At 65.2% G+C, this 21,560-nt stretch overlaps 2 protein-coding genes across 19 annotated transcripts in view; both read left to right on the top strand.

The window, feature by feature from the left end:
- The window catches only part of R3HDM2 (R3H domain containing 2), a 53,843-nt gene extending 49,747 nt beyond the window's left edge, over nt 1-4,096 (top strand). For all 13 annotated transcript variants that reach the window (XM_074565273.1, XM_074565274.1, XM_074565272.1 and 10 more), the window contains 5 exons: nt 479-648; nt 821-965; nt 1,052-1,152; nt 1,682-1,766; nt 3,392-4,096. In XM_074565273.1, coding sequence (XP_074421374.1) covers nt 479-648; nt 821-965; nt 1,052-1,152; nt 1,682-1,766; nt 3,392-3,735 — 845 coding nt within the window. In that variant the 3' untranslated portion in view covers nt 3,736-4,096. The remainder of the gene's footprint in view (nt 1-478; nt 649-820; nt 966-1,051; nt 1,153-1,681; nt 1,767-3,391) is intronic.
- Nucleotides 4,097-4,741: 645 nt separating this feature from the next.
- Nucleotides 4,742-9,957, top strand: STAC3 (SH3 and cysteine rich domain 3). Of its 6 annotated transcripts, none has more exons than XM_074565282.1 (12): nt 4,742-5,334; nt 6,096-6,162; nt 6,562-6,820; nt 6,966-7,063; nt 7,318-7,393; nt 7,473-7,570; nt 7,693-7,759; nt 8,053-8,102; nt 8,239-8,342; nt 8,851-8,902; nt 9,131-9,268; nt 9,501-9,957. In XM_074565282.1, the coding sequence occupies exons 1-12, from the start codon at nt 4,790-4,792 to the stop codon at nt 9,597-9,599; spliced, it is 1,653 nt and encodes a 550-aa protein (XP_074421383.1). In that variant the 5' UTR covers nt 4,742-4,789; the 3' UTR covers nt 9,600-9,957. The 6 variants fall into 6 exon arrangements, with proteins under 6 accessions (XP_074421383.1, XP_074421386.1, XP_074421384.1 ...); XM_074565285.1 differs by having other exon boundaries at nt 4,743-5,334; nt 6,589-6,820; nt 7,476-7,570; XM_074565283.1 differs by having other exon boundaries at nt 4,744-5,334; nt 7,476-7,570.
- The last annotated feature ends 11,603 nt before the right edge of the window (nt 9,958-21,560 follow it).

The following is a 21,560-nucleotide window of genomic DNA, read 5'->3' as shown; positions in this document are numbered from 1 at the left end:
GTGTCACCGGGGCAGCTCCTGGGACCAGGGATGTGGATGAGAGGAGCGTCGGGATTCCTGCATCCTGTCCCAGCTGCAGGGAGGTGGGCTGGGACCTGGGGAACTGGTGCAAGAGCTGGAACCAGGATACTCGAGCACTGCACCCAGCTCTGTGGTTAGACCCTTTGCTGGAGGGTTTGCTGTGATGCTCAGAGAGGTCACCCAAGTTGCCTTCAACTTGTCCCCTCTGCTCGCATTTCTCCTGTATTAAAAGTCATCACTCTGATGTGAGCTGTGATATCAGAGAGGGATCCCAACTGGGTCTTGGTGGGGCCTTTTTTCAGCCCACCTGGCCAGGCAGCAGTGGCGGAGGAGAGAACATGGTGGTGTAGGGAAGAGGGCGAAGTTGCACAGACAGGCTGCCTCTTGTCCCACAGCAAGCGGCAGCAGCAGCAGTGCGCAGAGCCTGGGCAATACTGCTGCAGTTGTCTCTCCCCAGGGGTGTCTCCGTCAGGCCCTGGCGTGGTTGTGATGCAGCTGAATGTACCCAATGGCCCCCAGACCCCCCAGAATCCCCCCGTGGTGCAGTGGAGCCACTGTAAGTACTACAGCCTGGACCAGCGGGGGCAGAAGCCAGGAGACCTGTACAACCCAGACACCAGTGCTCAGGTATTGAGAGGACTGGGAAGAAGGCAGCTCATCTTTTGGGAGCAGCCTGGTGGGAGAGAAAGGACCCCAGCATCCAGGCTGTCTGGATGGGCTGGGAGACGGGGTGGGCTCATGGCGGTGAGACAGATGCGGTCACAAGCACTGGGGCTGTCTAACGCTCTCCCTCCCCCAGGCCAGCACCCAGCTGAACAGCCCCATCACGTCCCCCACCCAGTCCCCGACACCGTCTCCTGTCACCAACCTCAACAGTGTCTGCACGGGGCTGAGCCCCCTCCCTGTCCTCACACAGTTCCCCCGGCCCATGGGCCCGGCACAAGGTAAGGGAAAGGAGTGGGGACAGCACAGCGGTGGGTCTTTTCCGGGATTTCTTCAGAGCCCTACAAACATTTGCTTCCTTTCACAGGTGATGGGCGCTACTCATTGCTGGGCCAGCCGCTGCAGTATAATCTGTCTATCTGTCCCCCACCGCTGCTCCACAACCAGCCCAACTACAATGCACACCAGGTAAAATTGGCCCAAACCCCCGCCCACCCACGCTTTCACTGTCCTGGGAGCAGAGCGAGACCACCCCCTTCCCCCCCGGGCAACCCCTTTCTGGGCAGGTCCTGGGGGTGGTTAAGAAGCGGGTCTCACACCCTGCCCTGTGCTTGACACCCCTCGATGAGGCAGCATCCGCCTACCCCACGCTCTCGCCATCCGTCCGGCAGAGCTGCCGTTGGAAACGGATTTCCCTAGAGCCTGGCACTGGGCTAAAATTTCATCCTGCCCCCAGCTTTGCCCAGAAGCAGCGTCAGCCCCAAGTCCTTTGAGTGTCCTGGAACCGTGGCCGTGCCTTGATCTCATCTAATTTGCCCAAGCGTGGGGTCACCCCAAAGGTGCCAGGGGGTGCAAGGTTCATCCAAGTGTCCTCATTTCCCTTCACAGACATGGCCTAGGCAAGTTCGGTCTCCCCTCCGGCTCCCGGGATGCTCTGTAGGCACCGTGAGGCCACAGTGTCTCCTCGGGTGACACGCTATTGTTTTTATTCTTTAAGGGGCAGACTGGAATGAAACATGGAAACCGGAGCAAGAGACAGGCCCTCAAGTCAGCATCCACTGACCTTGGGACAAGTGATGTAGGCAAGTGACCCTCCTCAAGCAGTTCCTCCTTTGCCCTCTGACTAGTCCCCACTGCGTGGGCGTAGCCAGCATTGGCCATCTCCAGATGCCATCTCTGCCCACGCCAGCATCCCACAGAACCCGTTGCTGGGGTGGTTGTGGAGAGCGGTTCCTACCTGCCACCACCTCCCCCACACAAACACCCCACACCCCCAGCCCCGTGAGGACTGGCCGGGGGGAGCACAGCCGGTCCCGGGCGGCCGTTCCCATGGGGATGCGGGAGGACGGGGCTTGCTCAGGAGCCCAGTAAACGCTGCCTGCACTGAGCAAAGCTTTTGAGGAAGAGTGGGGAGAAATTGTTGGGGAGCCGGTGATGAGCACCAGGACACCTGGGCCCTATTCCTGCCTCTGTGAAGGTTGAAATGATGGGGCAGGTGGAGCTGGCAGAACTCCCGGGATTTTATTCCTCTCTGTCAGCAGAAAGTGAGTGTCCAGACCCCTGACATCTTTTTCCCACTGTTGCCTTCCCAAGTGACCCTTCGCTCTCATGCTTCCATTTCCCAGCGGGACCAGGGGCTGCAGAGCCCTCATCTTTATAAAGGACTTCGGGGTCTTCCAGGGCTGGCTGTGCGGGCTGAAATCCCCAGTGGATCGTTTCCCCCAAAAGGGGAAGGGACACCCTGTTCCTCAACCCGGGGGTCTCCGCTTGGTCATCAGGGAGGGAAGGAGAGGCACACGTCTGGCCTCTCTGCGCAGCAGTACAAGACCTGTATCGTAGGGCATGAGCCAGACGGCCTGGAAGGGAGGTGGTCTTCGCTGGCTCTCCGGAGGCTTCAGCCTTGTCCCCCACGTCACCGCCACCACCAGCAGCTGGTTGCAGGGGGCCCTTTAAGAGTTGCTTGCCGGAGAGCTGCCCCCGTCCCGGCGGCTGGCACGTTCATTACATGCCACGTTAATATTAGCAAAGAATCCATTCAGCCGGCCCTCGCTAAGCCCAAAAGCCAGGGCTGGAGCCAGGAGGCAGCAGAAGCGTTTGGGTACCAGAGAGCAGAGGCAAAGAGGTTGGCATGACGCGGTCCTGGGCGCACACGGGGATCCTCCCCATGGGGAAGCACGCAGGGCAGTGTCACACTCAGGATCCGCCCATGTCAGCTGCCTCCATGGCTGCCGCCTGTCTTTCTCCCTTCCAGGAACGGAGGCCAGGAGAGTTGGGTTAGCTCCTGATCCTGGTACCCAAGGATGAGGGGAGGAAGAGGGGGCAGAGCACCCGGGAAAGCCCTAACTGAAAAGCCAAGCCCAGCCAAAGGAAGCGAGGAGGAGCTGGTGTTGCTGGAGCCCTGGGCAAATGGGAAAGACCAGTCTCCTCTCGAAGCAGGCCGTGCGGGGACCGGGATGCGGGCATCAGAAAGGATCGGGATGGGGCACTGTAGGGAGCAGAATGGCAGGGGCAGTTTGAGGGGAAAGAAGTGACGGGCGTAAAAAGGTACATTCCTGACGAGGGGGCAGCTTAGCGAAGTGCTGCTTTCATGGGCAAAGTAGAGGTGACTTCTGCGAGCCCAGGGCTTGGCTGGTGAGGAGCGCGCTCAGCAGCTCTTGCTGTGCTGGTGCTACCCAAGGGTCTGACACGTGCTGTCTTTCCACTGCAGTGCTGGGCCGAGTGCTGGAGGTGACAGACCTGCCCGAGGGCATCACGCGGACAGAGGCTGACAAGCTCTTCACCCAGCTCGCCATGGCTGGTGCCAAAATCCAGTGGCTCAAAGAGACTCAGGGGCGCCATGGAGATGGGGGCGGCGGGGACAACAACGGGACTCCAGAGAACGGCAGGCACAGTGACCTCGCTGCCTTATACACCATCGTGGCCGTGTTCCCCAGCCCGCTGGCCGCCCAGAATGCCTCCCTCCGCCTCAACAACTCCCTCAGCCGCTTCAAGCTGCGTGTGGCCAAAAAGAACTACGACTTGCGGGTGCTGGAGCGTGCCAGCTCACAGTAGGGCTCACGCATGGGCACAGAGCACACTGGACTGCGGGCACTTCCCTCTGCCTTCTCTCTTCCTTTCTGCCCTCCCTTCCTCTCACCCTCCTTCCTGGATATATTTATATGGACATAATTAAGAGACGAGAAATTGATTTTTTTTTTTTTTTATTATTATTATTTTTGGAGTGATGCCCGTGCCCGCCCACCTTACCCTGTGTATATTGTTTTGTTAAGCACTGTGTTGAACCGCACATACAGGTGTTGATTGGTATGTTCACTGCACATTTTATTTAATCTGATTATTATTTGGGGGGTATTTTTGGTTTTGTTTTATTTGGGGGGTTGTTTTTAAATATAAAAAGAAAACTTGTCCATCACTTTAACGCTGCTTTCCCGTTTTCCGCCAGTACCAGTGCTAGGGGCTGTCTGTGCTGCCTCTGCAGGGGGAGGTGACGACCAGGGAGCCGCAGGGGCGCTTGCAGGGTGATGTGTTCCTGCCCCGGTCCTGCCCCCGTGCTTGGCACCTACAAGGGCCGCGAGCTCAGGGCTTGCCAAGGCTGGGAGCCGAGACTGGGAGAAGAGCGCCGAGCACTTTGACCTGGGGCTGGTCCTGCCCCCCTCCCCCCGCCTTCAGATATTGGTAGCCTTTTTTCCCAGCCGCTGGCCCCATGCAGCTGTGCAATGGCAAGAATGGGGGCGTGGGGTGTCCCCGGCTGCATTCCCTGATGCAGCGACATGCTCCTCCTGATTACAGGGGAGCAGCCCTTGAGCTGATGGGTGCGGGTGTCAGTGTGTCCTCCTGCCCCGCGGGTGCAGGAGTTGGGCTGGCACCACCCTACCACCCTCATCGTGGCAGCTGGAGCCTCTTGCAGCATCTGGATGCACCTTCAGGAGCAGGTGCCCGTGGAGAGGTAAGAGCTGCCTGGAAGGCCAGGGGGGGGCTTCAGCCCCCGCCTTGGTGCAAAGTCCTGCTCCACTGCCACCGGCCACCTGGCAGGGGCACGGGTGCGGGGACGCTGGCACTGGGTGCCTGTCCAGCTGCAGGGACCCGGCACCCGCTGCAGGGCAGCATGATAGCAACGGGGTCCCCAGTTCCCTGCTCCGTGGCAGGTCTCTGTCTCAGTGGAGAGCGGACCAGCAGGATTTGCTGCCAGAGGCTACGGGGCGGCCACGAGAGCTGCGCCATGAGAGACCACACCGCTGCCTCTCTCCCCTTCTCCCCTCCCAGCTGCAGGGGCCTCAAATGCGAGAGCAAACGAGACATCAAGGCTGGAGCACTCGGTGTGCCCCGGCTCCGCGGCGGCCTCGTGCCAGGGGGTGGGTGGGCCCCTGTGACACCCAGCAACCCACTAACGCAAATAGCCAGTGGCTCCTCTCCACCCCGCTCCCCTCCCGGCTCATGCATGGGCTCCAATTTCTCGGCGTCAGCCTCCGCCAGCGCTCAGCTGTCGGTTCCCCTCTGGCCTGTCACTCCCGCTCTCCACGGCACTGGGGCGGCTGCCCCCCTCCCTGCGCACCCGGCACGGAGGGCTGGGGGCTCTGCAGCCAACGGGGACCCAACGTCGGCCACCCTCTGCGGGGTTTTTCATCGCAGGACAAGAGCTGCAAACACAGGGTAAGTGTGTCTCCGCGTGCGGCTCCCTCTCATCGTGGTCACCAACCCCCGTGGGCCCCTGCTCCACCCACGTCGCTGCAAGACCCCAGGGCTCTTTGCTGCTGCAGCACCCCTTGCCCCAGGACCCCCCAGCCCCCATCGCTGTTTCCCTGATGGTGGTCCTGGTTGGTTTCCGTGGGGGCATGGGGAGGCCTCGTGTTAGGTATCACCAAAAATAGTGATGTCTGGGTAGAAGGACCATGGGGATGGTTAACAGTCAAAGGTGGAATCGGGCACGTTTTGGGGGATGCAGGAGCAGATCCTGCCCCGACGGTAGCATGGGGCTTCTATGGAGAAGAAAGCAGGACTGTGCGGGGACGCCAGACAAGCGTCACAGGTGTGCTTGTTCTAGGGGGCCAAGAATGGCACCATTTGCAGTTTAATAGTGAGATGGAGATGTCTAGACAGAGACGGACACGTGCAGGTAGCCCGGGGTCTGGCTCACAGCGCTTGGCACCACCTCCACCAAGCAAGCAGCAGTGCTGCGCACGCCGGGCTGGGAGCCTGCGCCGCAGGGCCCAGCGGGTCCCCCGCGTCCCCAGGACTCGCCCGCAGCAGGAGTGGCCCTTGCTGGGGCAGGAGCCGCAGGCAGGGCAGTGGGGGGATGCTGCTGGGGCAGGAGATGCTTCCCATCCAGCAAGGTCTGGCTCTCCTGCCTCCCCCCGGGCACCCACAGTGGGAACAGCCCCGGCCAACGCGACATCTCTCTTTTCCCCTCACAGCATGACAGAGAAGGAAGTGCCAGAGCCACCGGCTTCACCTGCTTCAGGTGGGAAACCCAAGAGCCGGGTAAGTGGGTGCCCACAGGGCAGCTTGGGTGGCTAGGGGAAGCCACCTTCCTGCCATCGTCAGCCCCAGGAGTCTTTGTGGGGCCGGCGATGCCCCGTGGGCTCCTGATCCGGCAGGGCACTGGGTGGCCATTTCCCAGCTTGGCTTTTCCCTGGGGTGCCCACATCCACGTGGTGCTCAGGAGTCACAGTTTCTCCTTCTGTGGGGACCTCACGGGGCCAGGAGAGTCCCTGTCCTCGCAGCGTTTCTGCCCCGGGACGTCTGTGGTGTCCTCCCACTTGGGGAAGAAGGAGTCTCTAGGTCAGAGCAAAGGGGCAGGAGCCAGGCACCGGCTTCTCTGCCCGCCTGCCTCACCCCACGTGTCTGCCATGTGCAATGCATCCTCTCCTGCCCCGGCAGCTACAGAAGCTGAAGCAACTTTTCCAGCGAAAGCCCAAGGAGGAGACGGCGCCAGAGCCGCAGCCCAACGGGGAGCTGGTGAGCCCCTCAGGGGGACCCATCTACTACATCTATGAGGAGGAGGAAGAGGAGGAAGAGGAGGAAGAGCCTGAGCCCCCTCCCGAGCCCCAGAAACTTGTCAATGACAAACCCCACAAGTTCAAAGATCATTACTTCAAAAAGCCCAAGTTCTGTGATGTTTGTGCCCGCATGATTGTCCGTGAGTCCTGAGGGGGCTGGGGCTGGGGGCCACGCTCAGGGCGAGGGCTGGGGGCCAAGGCTGGCAAGGGCTCCAGCCCAGCCGTCCCCGCAGCTGCAGTGTCACATTGCCTCTCCTTTCCACCCCCCTGCCCCCCCACCGCCAGTCAACAACAAATTTGGCCTGAGGTGCAAGAACTGCAAAACTAACATCCACCACCACTGCCAGTCCTACGTGGAGATGCAGCGCTGCTTCGGCAAAATCGTGAGTGTTCCAGCGGCCCCGGGGTTGGGGGCACGACCTCGCGGGGGAGGCCGAAGCACCGCGGCGGGGAGCGGCCGGCTCGGTCCCCGTGGGCAGCACCGGGGCGCCATGCCCCACCTCCCGTCCTGGGTCCGAGGGATGAACCCCGGCTTCACCCTCTGCCGGGGGGGTCCACCCGCTCTGCCCTCAGCCCCCGCGGGAGGGCCCACGGGTCGGGGTGGCGGTCAACGCTCTGACCTCCTCTTTCCTTCCAGCCCCCAGGGTTCCGCCGGGCGTACAGCTCACCCCTCTACAGCGACCAGCAATATGCCTGCGCCAAGGATCTGCTCTGTAAGTGCCGCCCCCACGCCGGGTGCCCCATCTCCTCGCGTCCTGGGGCTGAGCCCCTCTCGCCATCCCTATGCCCCAGCAGCAGCCAACAGGAGCGACCCTGTGTTCGAGACCCTGCGGACGGGCGTCATTATGGCCAACAAGGAGCGCAAGAAAGGGCAGGACGACAAGAAAAACGTGAGTGCGGGGTTGGCCTGGCGCTCCGAACGCCCCAGGGTCCCAGCAGCACAGCCTGCGCCCCATTGCCACCCCCACCTCCCTGCCCGCCCTGCACCCCCTGACAGCTCTGTGCCTTGCAGCCTCTGGCTGCTATGATGGATGAGGAACCAGAGGCCACGAAGACAGAAGGGGGCAAAGCCGAGGGCGGTGAGTGCTGCGAGGGCGGCGGGGCCGGCTGCACACAAGGGCCAAGGAGCTGGGGGGGGAACGCGCTCCAGCCACAAGCATGGGGCCGGGAGGGAGCCTGATGGGGAGACTGTACTTGGGGGGCCCACTGGGGTGGGTTTGACCCTGCAAAAGGGGGTCTTCAGTTCAGGTCTCCACCCTGGGGCACTCTGCTTCCCTCACTGACGTGGGCACAGGTGACCCTCGGGAGGAAGCTGGTCCCAGCGCAGGGAGCAGCACCAGGAGGGATGTAACCGCCCTCCTCCCATTTCCAGGCACCTCTGAAGGGGACAAGAAGACTGAGAAGAGCCCAACAGATGACAAGGTGGCTGTCGCCCTCACCCTATGCCCAAAAGGCCCCCGGCAGCCTGGGCAGAGGCCGCAGGGATCTCCCTGCTGGGCTCCCCGGGGCTGTCCTCACCCTCTCTGGGGTTCCCAACCCCTCTTTCCTCCTCCCCTAGAACAAGAAGCCACAGCCAGGGATCCGCGGTGGCTACCTGCAGTCTCACTATTTTGTGGCACTTTATCGCTTCAAAGCCCTGGAGAAAGATGACCTTGATTTCCCGTAAGTTCCCAGCCATGTAGGGGGCACAGGGGTGACGAGGGGAAGGACGTGGCGTGTCCAGTGGGGAGGGGGAGAAATCTTCGCCTCAACTATGAGGCTCTTGCGGCCAGGAGAGGTCTGCGAATGAATGAATGAGGGCAGAAATTAGAGCCACGCTGGCTGTGGTTTGGGTTTTGTGGCTTTTCTGGAGCGGGGGCCCTGGCTCTGGCTGCGGCAGCTCTCCCAGCCCCCGGGCTCTGGGCACCAGCCTCAGTCCCGAGGCTGCGGGTCTTTCTCCTGATGCGGTTCCACTCATTTCTTGCCCCCCGGACTTGACGCAGAGCTGTTCCCGCACGGGACCTGGCTGTCCCTGAGCCCGCAGGCTGTGCGTGTTCCTCAGCCTCCCCCGACACGGGGCTCTAGGAGCCAGTGCTGTGGGAAGGGCAATTTTCCTTGACAACCTCAGGGTCTCCCATGGCGGGGCAGCGCACGCCCCCCCCTCACACTGAGCCCTGCCTTCCCTTTGCAGGCCAGGGGAGAAGATCACCGTGGTGGATGACTCCAACGAGGAGTGGTGGCGGGTAAGGCTGGCGTCCTACAAGCACAGAGGGGAAAGATGCAGAGCTTAAAGCAGAGGGAGACGTCAGCTGGGAGCGCAAATCGCACTCTGCGGGGCACACAGCCCCCGAAATCTGCTGCGTCCTCGGGCCAAGCCACCACCTGCAGAGGCTGTTTGTCATGGGGGAATCTGGAGGCCATACAGGTTGGCTCCAACCCCCACCTCACACCCATCCACTGACTTCTTTCAGGGGAAGATCGGTGAAAAAGTCGGCTACTTCCCTCCAAACTTCATCATCCGGGTGCGGGCAGGTGAGCGGGTGCACAAGGTGACCCGCTCCTTCGTGGGCAACCGGGAGATCGGGCAGATCACGCTGAAGAAAGATCAGGTGAGACGGGACCACGCCGTCACAGCCCGTGGTCCTCCCGCCCCCACCTGCAGCCCCCCACCCCACGGCCACCCCCTGGCACCCCCCGGCCACGCTCTGCCCGGCCTGTGACAGCGTCCCCACACCGCCCACCCCCCGGGACGGGACCCCCTCTGCCCAGCCCGGGGGCTGCCGCCTTTCCCCCGGCTCTGTGGGGCCCCGGGGGTCTCACCTGCGCCCCTCTCGCCCCCAGATCGTGGTGCAGAAGGGCGAGGAGGTGAACGGTTACGTGAAAGTCTCCACCGGCCGCAAAGTGGGGCTCTTCCCCGTGGACTTCCTGCAGGAGATCTGAGCGGGGGCAGCGTCCCAGGGCCCCCCAGCCGGGGAAGGGACGGACCCCGGCTGGGATGGGGATGGGGAGGGGACAGCAGCCCCCCCTCTCCCCGATGCCTGCGGCGGTGGGGTCTCCGGTGGGGACCGTCTCCACCGGGCCGGGGGTGGGGGAGGCACCTCGTGGGCTGTTTCCCCCGTGGGGTTTTTGGTGCCTTCAGAGACACGGGGGGCAGGGAGGGGGCATCCCCAGGCTCCTTCTGGAGGCCGCCCAGCCCCCCCGCCCGAGGTGGCGGGTGCCTCGGGGGGGTGAGCGCGGTCCTGCCCCGCTGCTCCGGGCTGTGCGATCCCGGGTTTCGGCAATACACGTCTGCTCCAGCGCCGCGCTCGCCCCGCTTTGGATTTCCTGGGGGGGCGGACGGGGGTCACGGCGGGGCTGCCGGTGGCCCCAGCTGCTGCGGACCGGGCCGGGGGGGGGGGGCTGCGCCGGCGCTTTCCTGCTCCGTACAGGCCCCTTCCCCGACCCTCCACCCCAACGCGGCACCCGCGACCCCCCTTGGGATCCGCGCAGCCCCGGGCGGTGCGAGGGGAAGGGGGCAGGACCACCCCCCCCGGCCCCGTTCCGCATCCCCGGGAGAGCCGGGGCCGGGCGCTGGCGCGGGGCCCGGCGGGGCCCGAATAGGGGCCGCGGGCGACAGGTGACGGGGCGCGGGGACAGGACGAGTCCTTGGAAGGCGGGGGGCGAGCACCGAGCCAGGAACAGGTGGCCGGGCGGGCGGCGCGGGAGGGAGCGCCCGCCCCGGGGCCGACACGCCGCCGACCCCGCTGCCTGCGCCGGGGGGGGGGGGGTGAGGGCCCGGCGGAGGCGGTGGCGGCTGCGCGAGCCGCCCGTGACGTCCCGGAAGCGTGACGTCGGCGGTAGCTACGGTGACGGGCCGGAAGCGGGGCCGCGGGGGTGGGCAGGGCGGTATCCATGGCGACGGGGACCGGTAGCGCGCGCCGCCCGTCGCCCCGGCGACAAGCAGCGCTGGGACGGCCCGGCCCGGAGGGGCCGCAGCGAGGCCGCGATCGCCGTGGAACCCGCCGGGCCGGGGCGGGCGGAGGCCTCGGCGGGGCCGCCGGCGCTGCGGGCTCCCGGTACGGGCCTCGCCGGGAGGGGGCGCTGTTGACGCGCCGCGCGGCACCGCCGTGTGCACAGCTCTGCAGACGAGGCGGCGGCGGACGCGGCGCCCCCTGGCGGACGGCGAGCCCTGCAGGCGGCGCGAGCCCCGTCCCGCTCACCCGCCGCCATCGCGGCGTCCCCGGGGAGGGGGCGGCGGGACCCGAGGGCGAGCCGGTCCCCCGAGCCCGGCGCTGCCGGTCCCGCAGCCCCGTCCCGCTACCGGGGCTGCCCCGCGGAGGCCGCCGGCCGGGCCGGGGGGGGGTCCCCGTGCTCCCCCCGTCCCGCCGCCCCCCCAGTGCCGGCCCGGCCGCCCCTTTCTCATCCCGCCCCGCCTGCAGCAGGGGCTGCGCTGGAGGGGCTCGGCTTCCGCGGGGCGGGGGGGGCTCCACCTTCCGCCTCTGGCCGGGCGGGCCGTGCCGGGGCTGCTGGCACCCGGGAGCCGCTCCCGGTGATGGAGCCGGGAAGGAGGCACCATCCGTGGCCGGATCCGTTCACCCAGTGGCCCGCTGCCAGCTCCCGCGGGAGTGCGTGGCCCACGGCCCCGGCTCCCTGCCAGCCCGGGCCCGCCCGGCCCAGGGTCAGCGCTGCCGGATCCCCCTGGCGCCACGAAGGGCCGGGGCCTGCGGGGTCCCCCGGCCCGCAGCGGTCCCTGAGGCTGCCGCCGGGCGGGGGGCACGGGGGCAGCTGCCGGGTCTCCGCACTGGGGGTCCCTCCCCAGCCCCAGCTGGGAGACGCCGCTCCGGGGCAGCACAGAATGATGGAAATATGGGGGGTGGGGGGGGACAACACATCTCCCAGGATTGCTTCCTCCTTGCTCACTCACGTCCTTACCTCCTGTCAGACAGCTTTTAAATGCCGAACCATTAAAATTTTCCACCTCATTTGCAGCTCCTCATATGGTTAATTTTACTGGGACTGTCTATTTATTTATTTGAAGAGCCCTGCGGGGGGGGCTGGAAGCTGATTTGCTGCATCTGAGAAATAGGGAGGGGAAGGGGGGGGAACCACCCAGGGAAGGGGGGAAGGCTCCAGCTAATTTAACAGCTGAAGAGAACAACTTAATTAGAGTCATCTGGAAAATCGGGTAAAACCCCTTTCATCAGCCTCCCGTCCCCAGACCCCTTCCCTGCCAGCGCACACGGGCTTCTCCGTCGGCTGTGCAGGATGGCACATGCGTTGGGATGGGGAGGGAGTGCTGGGGCCCAGCCCTACCAAGCAGATGGCCTTCATTACATGCAAGATCTAATTGGATTGATCAGCAGTTAATAGGAGATTAAGAGGTGAATTCCTTCCCCCCCCCTCACAGCTCCGCCATGTGCCCAGGTGCTCCTCACAGCCTCTCCGGCCGCTGCAGCCCAGTCCCCTGCTGCCCTCCGCCTTCCCCGGGGTGGACAACTTTATGGCAAGTGAGATGCGGGGGGCAAGCAGAGGTGGGGAGAGTCACATGAGCCAGCAATGTGCGCTGGCAGCCCAGAGACCACCCCCATCCTGGGCTGCATCACAAGAAGCGTGGCCAGCAGGGCGAGGGAGGGGATTCTGCCCCTCTGCTCTGCTCTGGTGACACCCCACCTGGAGTACTGCGTCCAGCTTTGGAGTCCCCAACGTAAGAAGGACATGGACCTGTTCGAATAGGTCCAGCGGAGGCCACAGAGATGACCAGAGGGCTGGAGCCCCTCTGCTGTGGGGACAGGCTGAGAGAGCTGGGGGGGTTCAGCCTGGAGAAGAGAAGGCTCCGGGGAGACCTTCCAGCCCCTTCCAGTCCCTCAAGGGGCTCCAGGAAAGCCGGGGAGGGACTCTGGAGCAGGGAGGGGAGCCATGGGACGAGGAGGAAGGGTTTTACACTGGAAGAGGGAGATTTAGATGAAATCTGAGACACGAGAAATTGTTTGCTGTGAGGGGGGTGAGCCCCTGGCCCAGGTTGCCCAGAGAAGCTGTGGCTGCCCCATCCCTGGAGGGGCTCAAGGCCAGGTTGGACGGGGCTTGGAGCAACCTGGGCTGGTGGGAGGTGTCCCTGCCCAGGGCAGGGGGGGGACACTGGATGGGCTTTAAGGTCCCTTCTAATCTGAACCATTCTATGATTTGAACCTGATGGGCAAGAGGCTGAGAGTGCCATGGCCTCCTCCATGGGGGGGAAAGGTGGCGCAGGGTGGCCTGGTGTGGTCAGGGGAGCGTGTGCCCCACAGGCACTGTGTGTACACACACACACACCCCAGCATGGCTGCGCAGCAGAAGTTTAGGCTTTGGCCTGGCTCATGTTTTTCCCATTCCTGGTGCCCACGGCCCGGTTGTGACCCAGAGAGGGGCAGTGACTCTTCTGGCATGGGGACACTCAGCATCTCACTGCTACAGCCTCTGCAGCTGGTGTTTGCAAGGGGTCTGCCACCGACCCCACGTAACACATCAGAGCAGAGGAGCCACCCTGACCTGCCAGATTAATCACCTCCCTTTCTCTCTGCATCTCATGAAAGGTCAGGAGTCTTTGCAAGGCCCAGAAATCAACTGAAATACCGCTGGTCTTGTGCCGGATCCATACGTCATCCCAGGAGAGCAGCACTGGCGTGGAGGGGATGGGGGCACCTGCCTCCTGTGCACCCCTTTTGTGGGGCATGTGAGGACAGTGAGCCCCAGGGAGTGGGGTGGGAGGTGGAGGTGTCCGGGTGCTGCACCCCCCGTCCTGCCCACCTCTTGTCCCCACAGGTGGGGTCCCTCACGTCCAGCCTGGCCCCGGGGTGCTCCCGTCTGCGCGGCTCTGCCTGAATCGTCTCCTCTGGCTTGGCAGATGCAGCGCTCAGAGATTGTTCTCCATCTCGAGGCAGGGAAATAAATGCATTAAACTAAACTAAACCATCTCCCCTCTTCACCTGCCCCCCCCAGCCATAAATCAGCATAAATGCAATTTACATATTCATGGTATTTATCCAATAACTGTCCTGTCCCAGATTAAACGTGCCCTGGGGATCACCAGGGCTCCTTATCTGTGCCAGGGTGCTCCCGGGAAGGAGCAGCGCTGCTGGGGGATTCGAGCGGCGGGGGGGGCTGCGCTCGTCATCCGCGCTCGTCATCCTTCTCCAGCTCTCCTGCTCCAGGCAGGTCCTGGGAGAGGAGCTTGGTGGGGGAAATGCAGGGCTGGGCAGCAGTCCTGTCCCACGGCCCTGGCTCCAGGACTCCCCTGCTCCCTGGGCCAGCGCCCCACCATCGCCGTCTCCCACCCGGCCCAAGGCCTCTCTCCTCAGGGCTGCCTGGGCTCCCTCCTTCTGCCCCTTCCCTCCCTGCCCCCGTCTCCCTTTGGCCCCAGCGCTGCTGCTGGGGGAGCCCCAGAGTCCCCACACAGCCCCCTGTGGCGTGAGTCTCGCCCCATCCCCGAGCAGCAGCGTGGGCAAGGCGGGGGGGGCCCATCCTGCACCAGGACCTGGGGGGGGGGTACAATTATCTTCCCGCTCGCTCGGACAGAAGGGCCCGAGGGGAGCTGGCAAGGTTGGGGGGTGGGTGTCTCCATCTCTGTGGTCCCCCCCCACAGTGTGGCCCCACTGGCTGTGCTGTGCATGGGGGGGGTGTCACACACATCTCCTGCTTTGACAGGTCCTTGTCAGCAGTAATGACCAGCTCTGAGTCCAGCTGGGCCCCAGGGCTCAGTGCTGAGCTCGTTAGGGGGGATTTAATGAGGGCAGGAGGCAGGCACTGCCTCTAGCTGTTTGTCACGCTGTCCCTGGCCGCGCAGCCTGCCTGGCCCCCGAGCCGTGCTGCCTGCTCCCCACGGCACAGCGCGGTGCCCCCCGCAGCCCCCGCCCCAGCCCCCTGCCGATCTCTGTCCCCGGGCACAGCTGGGGGGGCTGGCAGTGCCAGCGCTGGCTGGGGCACCCCGGCCTGCCGCGGGAGAGCCGATGGCACCAGACCCCTGCCTCTGGGGCTGTCCCCACAGCCAGGCTGCACCGCTCGGGGATCGGGAACCGCTCGGGGGCCGTTGGCATTGCCTTCCCCTGCCCGAGGATGGGCGTAAAGGCTCCTGACCTTCCGGCGCTGTGAATGCCCCACTCGCCCGGCTAAGGGAGCAAAGGGGGGGGGTGCTGTGCAGCTGGGCAATGCCCCCCTCCCGCCCCAGCTCCAGCCTGCCCCAGCCTCTCTGGTGCTGCAGAGGAGGGGTAGCGTTGCTCAGGGATGCTTGGGGGTGCAGAGGAGTTTGGGGGACCTTTGGCTGCGGGGTGGGAGCGCGAGGCACCCGGAAAGCCGGATTTCAGGGAGCGGCAGAGCAAGGGGCAAAGGGGACTGCAGCCACGGTGCGGGCACGTGGCGTGAGGGGACGGTGCTGGTGACTGTCCCACACACAGTGCAGGTGCAGGGGGGGCTCTCCCTGGGGCAAGACATGTGCCGGGGGTTGCGTGGTGCTGGGGGACACATGGCATTGGGGGTGCGGGGCTGTGCACAGGGTGCCAGGTCCCGGTGGGGGCTCAGCTGTGTCCTGTGGGCAGCAGCGGGGACAGCCTGGGGACCCCATCCCTTCTCGGGGGGCTGAGCTTTGTGCCGGGGGCGTCCCGTTTGCAGCTTGCACCATCCCTGCTCTGAGGCAGCCGGGAGTCCTCCTTGGCTCAACAACAAGCTGCGTAAACAGGAGCCTGCGGGCAGCGTTAATTAGTTAAATATTTGGCAAGGCAGGAGGCACAGGCAGAATCTGAAAGAGCTGGGGGGGGGGGGTGTGTGCTGCGCTGCCACCTGCCCCTCTGCGGAGCAGGGCAGGCCCCGGGTGCCCGGGGATGGATGGTGGCGTCCTGCTGGATGCTGCTGGCCGCTCGCAGCCGGGGCAGTGCCGGGACGCCGCCTGCTCCCCAGCGCAAGGCAGCCCAGGCTCCCCATCAGACCCCCCATCTGCATTTAAAAGGCTGCTGGTGAAGAGGGGCCCCCAGGGACCCCTGTCACTGCCTGTCGCTGCCTCCTCGCTCTGAGCCGTGCAAACCCTCCTCGCTCCAGCCCCGGCGCCCGACGGGCCCGAGTCCCTGGGTGGCGAGATCCCCTCCTCCCCCTGGCACCCGCGTTTGCCCCATCAGCGGCGCTCGTTACCGCTGTGGTCCAGTAACATCCCACATGGGCATTAATCAGGGGCAGCGATAAGCTCTTGGGGGGAGGCCTGGGAGGGGCAGATTTGGCTCCAGCATGGGGGCTGTCCGGGGCGGGGGAGTGCTCGCAGGGACGCTGTGCGGGGCCTGAGCGTGGTCAGAGGCACCCGGCGTCTCGCAGCAATCCCTGCTTTACCTGCTGCCCCCACGCTGGCTCCTGACCTCCAGGCTGGGGGGGGGCCGCCCTCCCACATCATTAACCGAGGATGAAACACCCCAAAGCCTGGCTGGGGAGTGACGGCCGTGTGCAGCGTCTGTCCCCACAGCCCCTGTGATGTGAACTAAATCCATCCTAATTAGCACTGATTTGCATGGGGAAATGAAAATTAATCTAGCCTGGGTTTATTGGAATTAGTGATTCTAGTTGGGCACATCAGAAAGCGGCAGACATCCGGGCGGGCAGGACTTGGTACGGCAGAAAGCTGTCTGCCCCCACCCCCGCTCCCTCCCAAGCCCTGCTGGGGGGGCTCAGCCCCGTCCCCAGCGTGCCGTGGGGTGGCAGTGCCATGCAGCCGTGGGGCTGCTGGCGAGCGTCTGCCAGGACTGGGCTCAGACCCCTGGGTGCTGCCCGAGCGCCCTTCCTGGCTGGCAGGGGGACGTCGGCGTGCCCCGCTCCCCCCACCCCACCTCCCAGGTGCCCCTACGTACAGGATACAGAAAACAGCATTTTTCTGACCCGGTTGCCCCATCCCAGCGCGTATCACTGTGCCCGTGTTTCTACACATGTCTCTGTATGTCCCTGTGCGTCCTCCCATGCGTGTCGGCACGCGTGTGCTGCCCCGTGCGTGTGGCCCCCCCGCACGCCGTGCAGGAGCACATGCAGGAGCACATTCTCATTCTGGAGGTGGGGGCACAGCGGGGAGAGCCCTGGCTGTGCCCCCTTTGGAGACCTCTGGCCCCCGCCGTCCCCCGACACTGGTGCTGCCTGGCCCGGGGGTAGCGCCGCGGCTCATTGTTATGGGGTCCGCAGCAACGCGGTGAGCAGAATTATCATCACGCTCATGAAAAATTAACGAGAGGAAAACAGCTGGGCAGGAGCCTTGTCCACCAGGGCTGGGGGTGGCACAGCGGGGGCAGGTTGGTGTCGGCCGCGGGATGGGGTCTGGCGCCTGTCACTTCTTCAGAGGTCACCCCTCCTCGGTGTGACCCTGCCAGCCCCAAAACCTGGCCGTCCCTCGGGGATCGTGTGTAGCCCCCGGCAGGAGTACCCAGACCTTGGGCAGGTGTGTCCCCCTGCCCCATCACCGCCTCTGGGGCACGTCTGGACAGGGTGACCCCCCCCCCCACAGCTGGCCTCGGGGATTTCAGCCCAGCTGACAGGAGCGAGACCTCCAGCTCCTGCGGCTGCATTTGCAAGTCAACCAGGAGCTGAAGGGCCGCTGGTGGGGGCGGCGGCGGGGGCCACTTGTCCTGTCTACCTGGGGAAAGGGACCGGGGAGGGGTGCGAGGACAGCACGAACCCTGCTGCAAAGGGATGGGGCTGTTCTCCCCGCACCCCCCCCCTTCCCCGTGTCTTCGCTGCCTGGGCTGAGGAGGGGGGGGGGTTGCTTTTCTGTAGAGCTGTTATTGCCCCCCCCTCACAGGGCTGTAAACACTCAATTAAGCACGAGCGCCTGGTCCTGCCTTCCCTGTCGCTGCTGGTAATTATGTAGGTTTTTCGGTGTCAGGCACCGCGGGGAAGCGCGATTACAGCTAATTGGAGCGGTTCTCCCCAGCCCAGGCCCTTCTGCAGCTGCTGGAGCTGCCGCGTGACAGCGGCTCTGTGCCCCCCCAAATCTGCGCCCGCAGGACGCCTGGGTCCTTCCCCCCCAGCCTCCCCCCCCCAGCCTTTTGGTGCAGCAGATCTGAGCAAAGAGCCCGCCCGGTGCCTCCCTGCTGTGCTCCGCGCCAGGGTGGGTTTGGGCCCCCCCCCCCACGCTGACCCTGTGGGGACCTGTTTGGGGTCCCCGGTCCCCACAGTCCCCTCGGAGGCTGCAGCAGGATGGGGTGGACACGCCGGTGCCACCGGCCAGGGCACTCAGGGCTCTGTGCCGCGGTGGGAATCAACCTGGCCCCATGCGGCGGTGTGGGGCTGAGCTTATGGGGAGGGGGGGGGGCACGACGTGGGGAGCCTTTGGGGGGCCAGGGGAGGGCCGGGGTCTGCAGGTGAGGCAGGAGCTGCCCTGTGCCGTGGGCCCCGCCAGAGCCGGGGCCTGGCGAGGGGACCCAAGCGTTGGGGGGGGTGGGTGGGGGTGGCATGAGGACCCGCCGCCGCCTGTCCCGGGGGAGATGCATCAGGAGTGCGGCGTCTGCCATTGATTTCTTATTATGGAGTTCAGCAAGAAAAATGAGGCGCTGGGGCTGCGGAGCCGCAGCCGTGATTTGTCGCCTTCTCGCCGTGTCCTGGCGGGGATGGGAATTGATTTTGGAGTCTCTGGCATCAGTCAGCGGGGCTGGGGGCGGGAGCTGGGGAGGGGGCGGCTGCCGGGACGTGGGAGACAGGCCCCCGGCCTGCGCGGCGCAGAGGGTGCCCCCCGGCCCAGAAGCCGCCCCCGCGCCGTGTCGGGAGCCGTGGGGCACCCGAGCTCTCCAGGGCCTCCGCGGGCGGTCAGGGTCCTTTCGGGGCGGGGGTCCCGGGCCCGGGTACGGGCCGCTCCCCGGAGCCCGCCGAGTGCTCCCACGGGGGCTGCGGCTGCGGGAGGGTCCCTGTGCCCGGGCCCGCGCGGCGGGTGATGGCAGCGGGCCGGGGGCTCCGGGCTGCTCCGCGGCACGCGGCGGCTGCCGGGGCCGGGGCCGGGGCCAGTCCCGCTCCCGGTCCCGATTCCAGTCCCGCTTCCGCTCCCGCTCCCGATCCCCCCGGCCCGCGCCGCGGCCACGAGGGGGCGCCACAGCGCTCCGGGACCCGGGGCGGCCCCACGCGGGACCGCGTGCGCGCGCACGTGTGCCCGGCGGGGGCGGGGGCGGGGAGCCGCCGGTGCCCAAGACGCGCGGGGACGGCGCGTGTCCCGTGGGGGGGCGGCGGGACCGGGCTCCGTGTGTCTCCCCCCCCGGGGACGCGTCCTGCGCCCCCCCGCCCGACTCCGCAGCCGTGCGCGCGCGTCTCACACGTGCCTGCGTGTCTCGGGGGCGTGCACGCGCGTCACCTGTGTGCGCGTGTCTCAGCCTGGGCACGCGTGTGGCCGATGCGGGCTGGCATGTCGCAGGTGCGCACACGCGCGTCGCCTGTGTCTGCACGTCTCAGCCTGCGGCCGCGCGTACGCGATACGTGCTGGCATGTCGCAGGTGCGCGCACACGCGTGTCTTAGCCACCCGCTGGCGTGTCTCGGGCGCGTGGGCACATCTCAGACGCGTGTGCACGCGTGTCAGCCAGGTGCGTGCACGTCTCAGCCTGTACACATGTGTATCAGGCGTGTGCTTGCGTGTCTCAGACGTGCGCGTCAGCCACGTGCACGCATGTCTCAGCCGTGTGCGCGTGTCTCTGCCGTGTGTTCTCTGCTCGGCGCGGCTCGGTCCCCGCCAGTGTCTTTGTCACAATGAAGGCAGAGGCTATTATGTTTATTAAATTGTATCAAGGCAGCGTTACAGCAATTGGCAGCTGGTGACCCCGGTTATTTATAAACCAGGCGTTGGAAACCACAGCTCCGGGCCTGGGCTTTTCTTCAGAGAATTATGGAAAAAAAAAAAAAAAAGAAAAAATCAATATTGTGGGACGGGGCCAAGTCAGTGGTTAATTGTGGGGTTGGTTCCAGGAAACGCCTCACGGTGCGGCAGCAGCCCCGAAGAGCTGGCACCCCCCCCACTGCACCCACCCCCCAGCCAGGGCTCGGGTCCCGCAGCCCCTGCCTACTGCGGGGGCGGGGGAGGGGGGGGGCGCGTACCCCTCCCTCCTGGGGACCCCACTCGCCGCCTGCGGTCCGGCACTGGAAAGGGCCAAGGGAGAGCGGCACCTTCCTTGCCCTGGGCTCCCTGGGCCGCTGGGGACGGGGAAGGGCGTCATCTCGGCCGCCTTTTGCAGCATCACTGGGGCGGGGGGGGGGAGTGTCAGAGCCTCGGAGGTGTGAGGCTGGTGTGCCTGGCCCCCCCCCCCAATCCTGCAGCGGTTGTGGGTCAGAGATAGGCTCTCCTGGTGCTCATCACACAGCGCCCCGTGATTAATGGGGGGAATTAGGATGATAATAGCGCTTTAAATGAAGGTGCCAGTTACAAATGGTTTGTGCCCGTCCCGTGTGATGGATGGTGCCAGGGCCAGCCCCGGGTGTTGGGAGGCAGCCACGCTCAGCGGCGCGTTACGGGCAGGGCAGGTGCAAGGAAGGGATTGTGATGTCATAGAGATCAGTGACATCACGCGATAGGCATGATCCTGCGGGATGGGCATGACACCACGCGCTAGCTCAAGGTGATGGGACGTGGGACGGTCCCAGCGCTGTGTGCGCATGGCAGTGGGGCAGGGAGGAAGGGCCCCGGTTACGCCACCATTGTCTGGCTGTGCAAGTCATCACGACATGTCACGATAGTGCTGGCATGTGATGCCCTGCATGGAGCTGCTGCCCAGCCTCGCCAGCCCCTGCGGGGCCACTCGTGCCCCCGGTGCAGCGCTGCCAGGTCCAGGGCAGCTGCGCCACAGGGCCAGGAACGCCATTCCCTCCCCCCGCAGGAGGAGCCGCGGCCCCCCGGGATCCATCCCCTTCTCCCCGTGCTGGGGCTCGTCCCGCAGCGCAGCTCGGTGCGGCTATGAAATATATCCCGCTAATTCACCATTTAATTATTGGCTGTTTGTTTATTGTTTGTTTGCTTTAGTTGGTATGAATTTTTTATGACGGTTTCCATTGCGCCCCGCCAAAAGCCAGCGAGATTTACAGCTTCGGCATGAGCAGAGCCTTAACGAGGGGAAGGTCCCCGTTAGCAGCGCGGGATGACGCCGTGGCACCAGCAGAAGAGGGTTTGGGCGGCTCCTCGCAGGGTTTGGGGGGGTGCAGCCAGTGGGTGCCAGCTGTGGGGCCAGGGAGCCGTGGGGAGGCTGTGAGCTGTGGGGCAGTGCGGTGGGGGGGCTGTGTGGAGCCGGGGGACTGGGTGGGTGTCTCGGGGGGGGGGGTGGATGCAGGGTGGGGGCTGAGAGCCAAGGCTGGGAGCCAGAGGAACCGGCGCGCTCAGGTGCAAGCACGTTCAGCCCCGAGCTGCAGCATCTCCCATTAATGAAGCACTTCATCACCACGGCGTTGCGGGGAGCGGGGGGGTGGGGGGGGGAGAGAGGGGGGGGCACCCAATTCGGGATGATAAATTCCCCGCGACGGCCCTGCGCTTGCTCGCAGCAGCCGTGATTCTCCTTCATCTTGAATAATATTTTTGGAGTGGTTGTAAAATAACCCTCCACAGCAGCTGCGAGCGGAGGCACCAAGACCCAGCGGCTCTCTCCGGCCCCCCCACCCCCCCCAGTTTGTATTTTCCGCTCCCCACGACGCGGGGGCAGCTCCCCATAGCCCTTGTGTGGGGCCAGGGACCGCACAGGTGGCGTGTGTGTGTGTGCACACGTGTGCAAGCGTATGCCTGCTTGTAACGGGGGATGTGTCCGTGTGTCCGTGCACATCTGCTGGAGCGTGTGTGTGCGCAGGTGTCCGTGCACGTGTGTGTGCAGGCAGGGGCGTGTCTCCATGCACACGCGTGTGCGTCAGTGCAGAGCTGCCTTGACTGGCGCGTACGCGTGGCTCTGCCTTTGCAGGCGTGTGTCCGCGCGTGT

This window comes from Larus michahellis, chromosome 22 (genome assembly GCF_964199755.1).
Source record: "Larus michahellis chromosome 22, bLarMic1.1, whole genome shotgun sequence".
NCBI classification, from domain to species: domain Eukaryota; kingdom Metazoa; phylum Chordata; class Aves; order Charadriiformes; family Laridae; genus Larus; species Larus michahellis.
The sequence above is the reverse complement of the archived record's forward strand: the minus strand, read 5'-3'. Positions and strand labels throughout refer to the sequence as shown.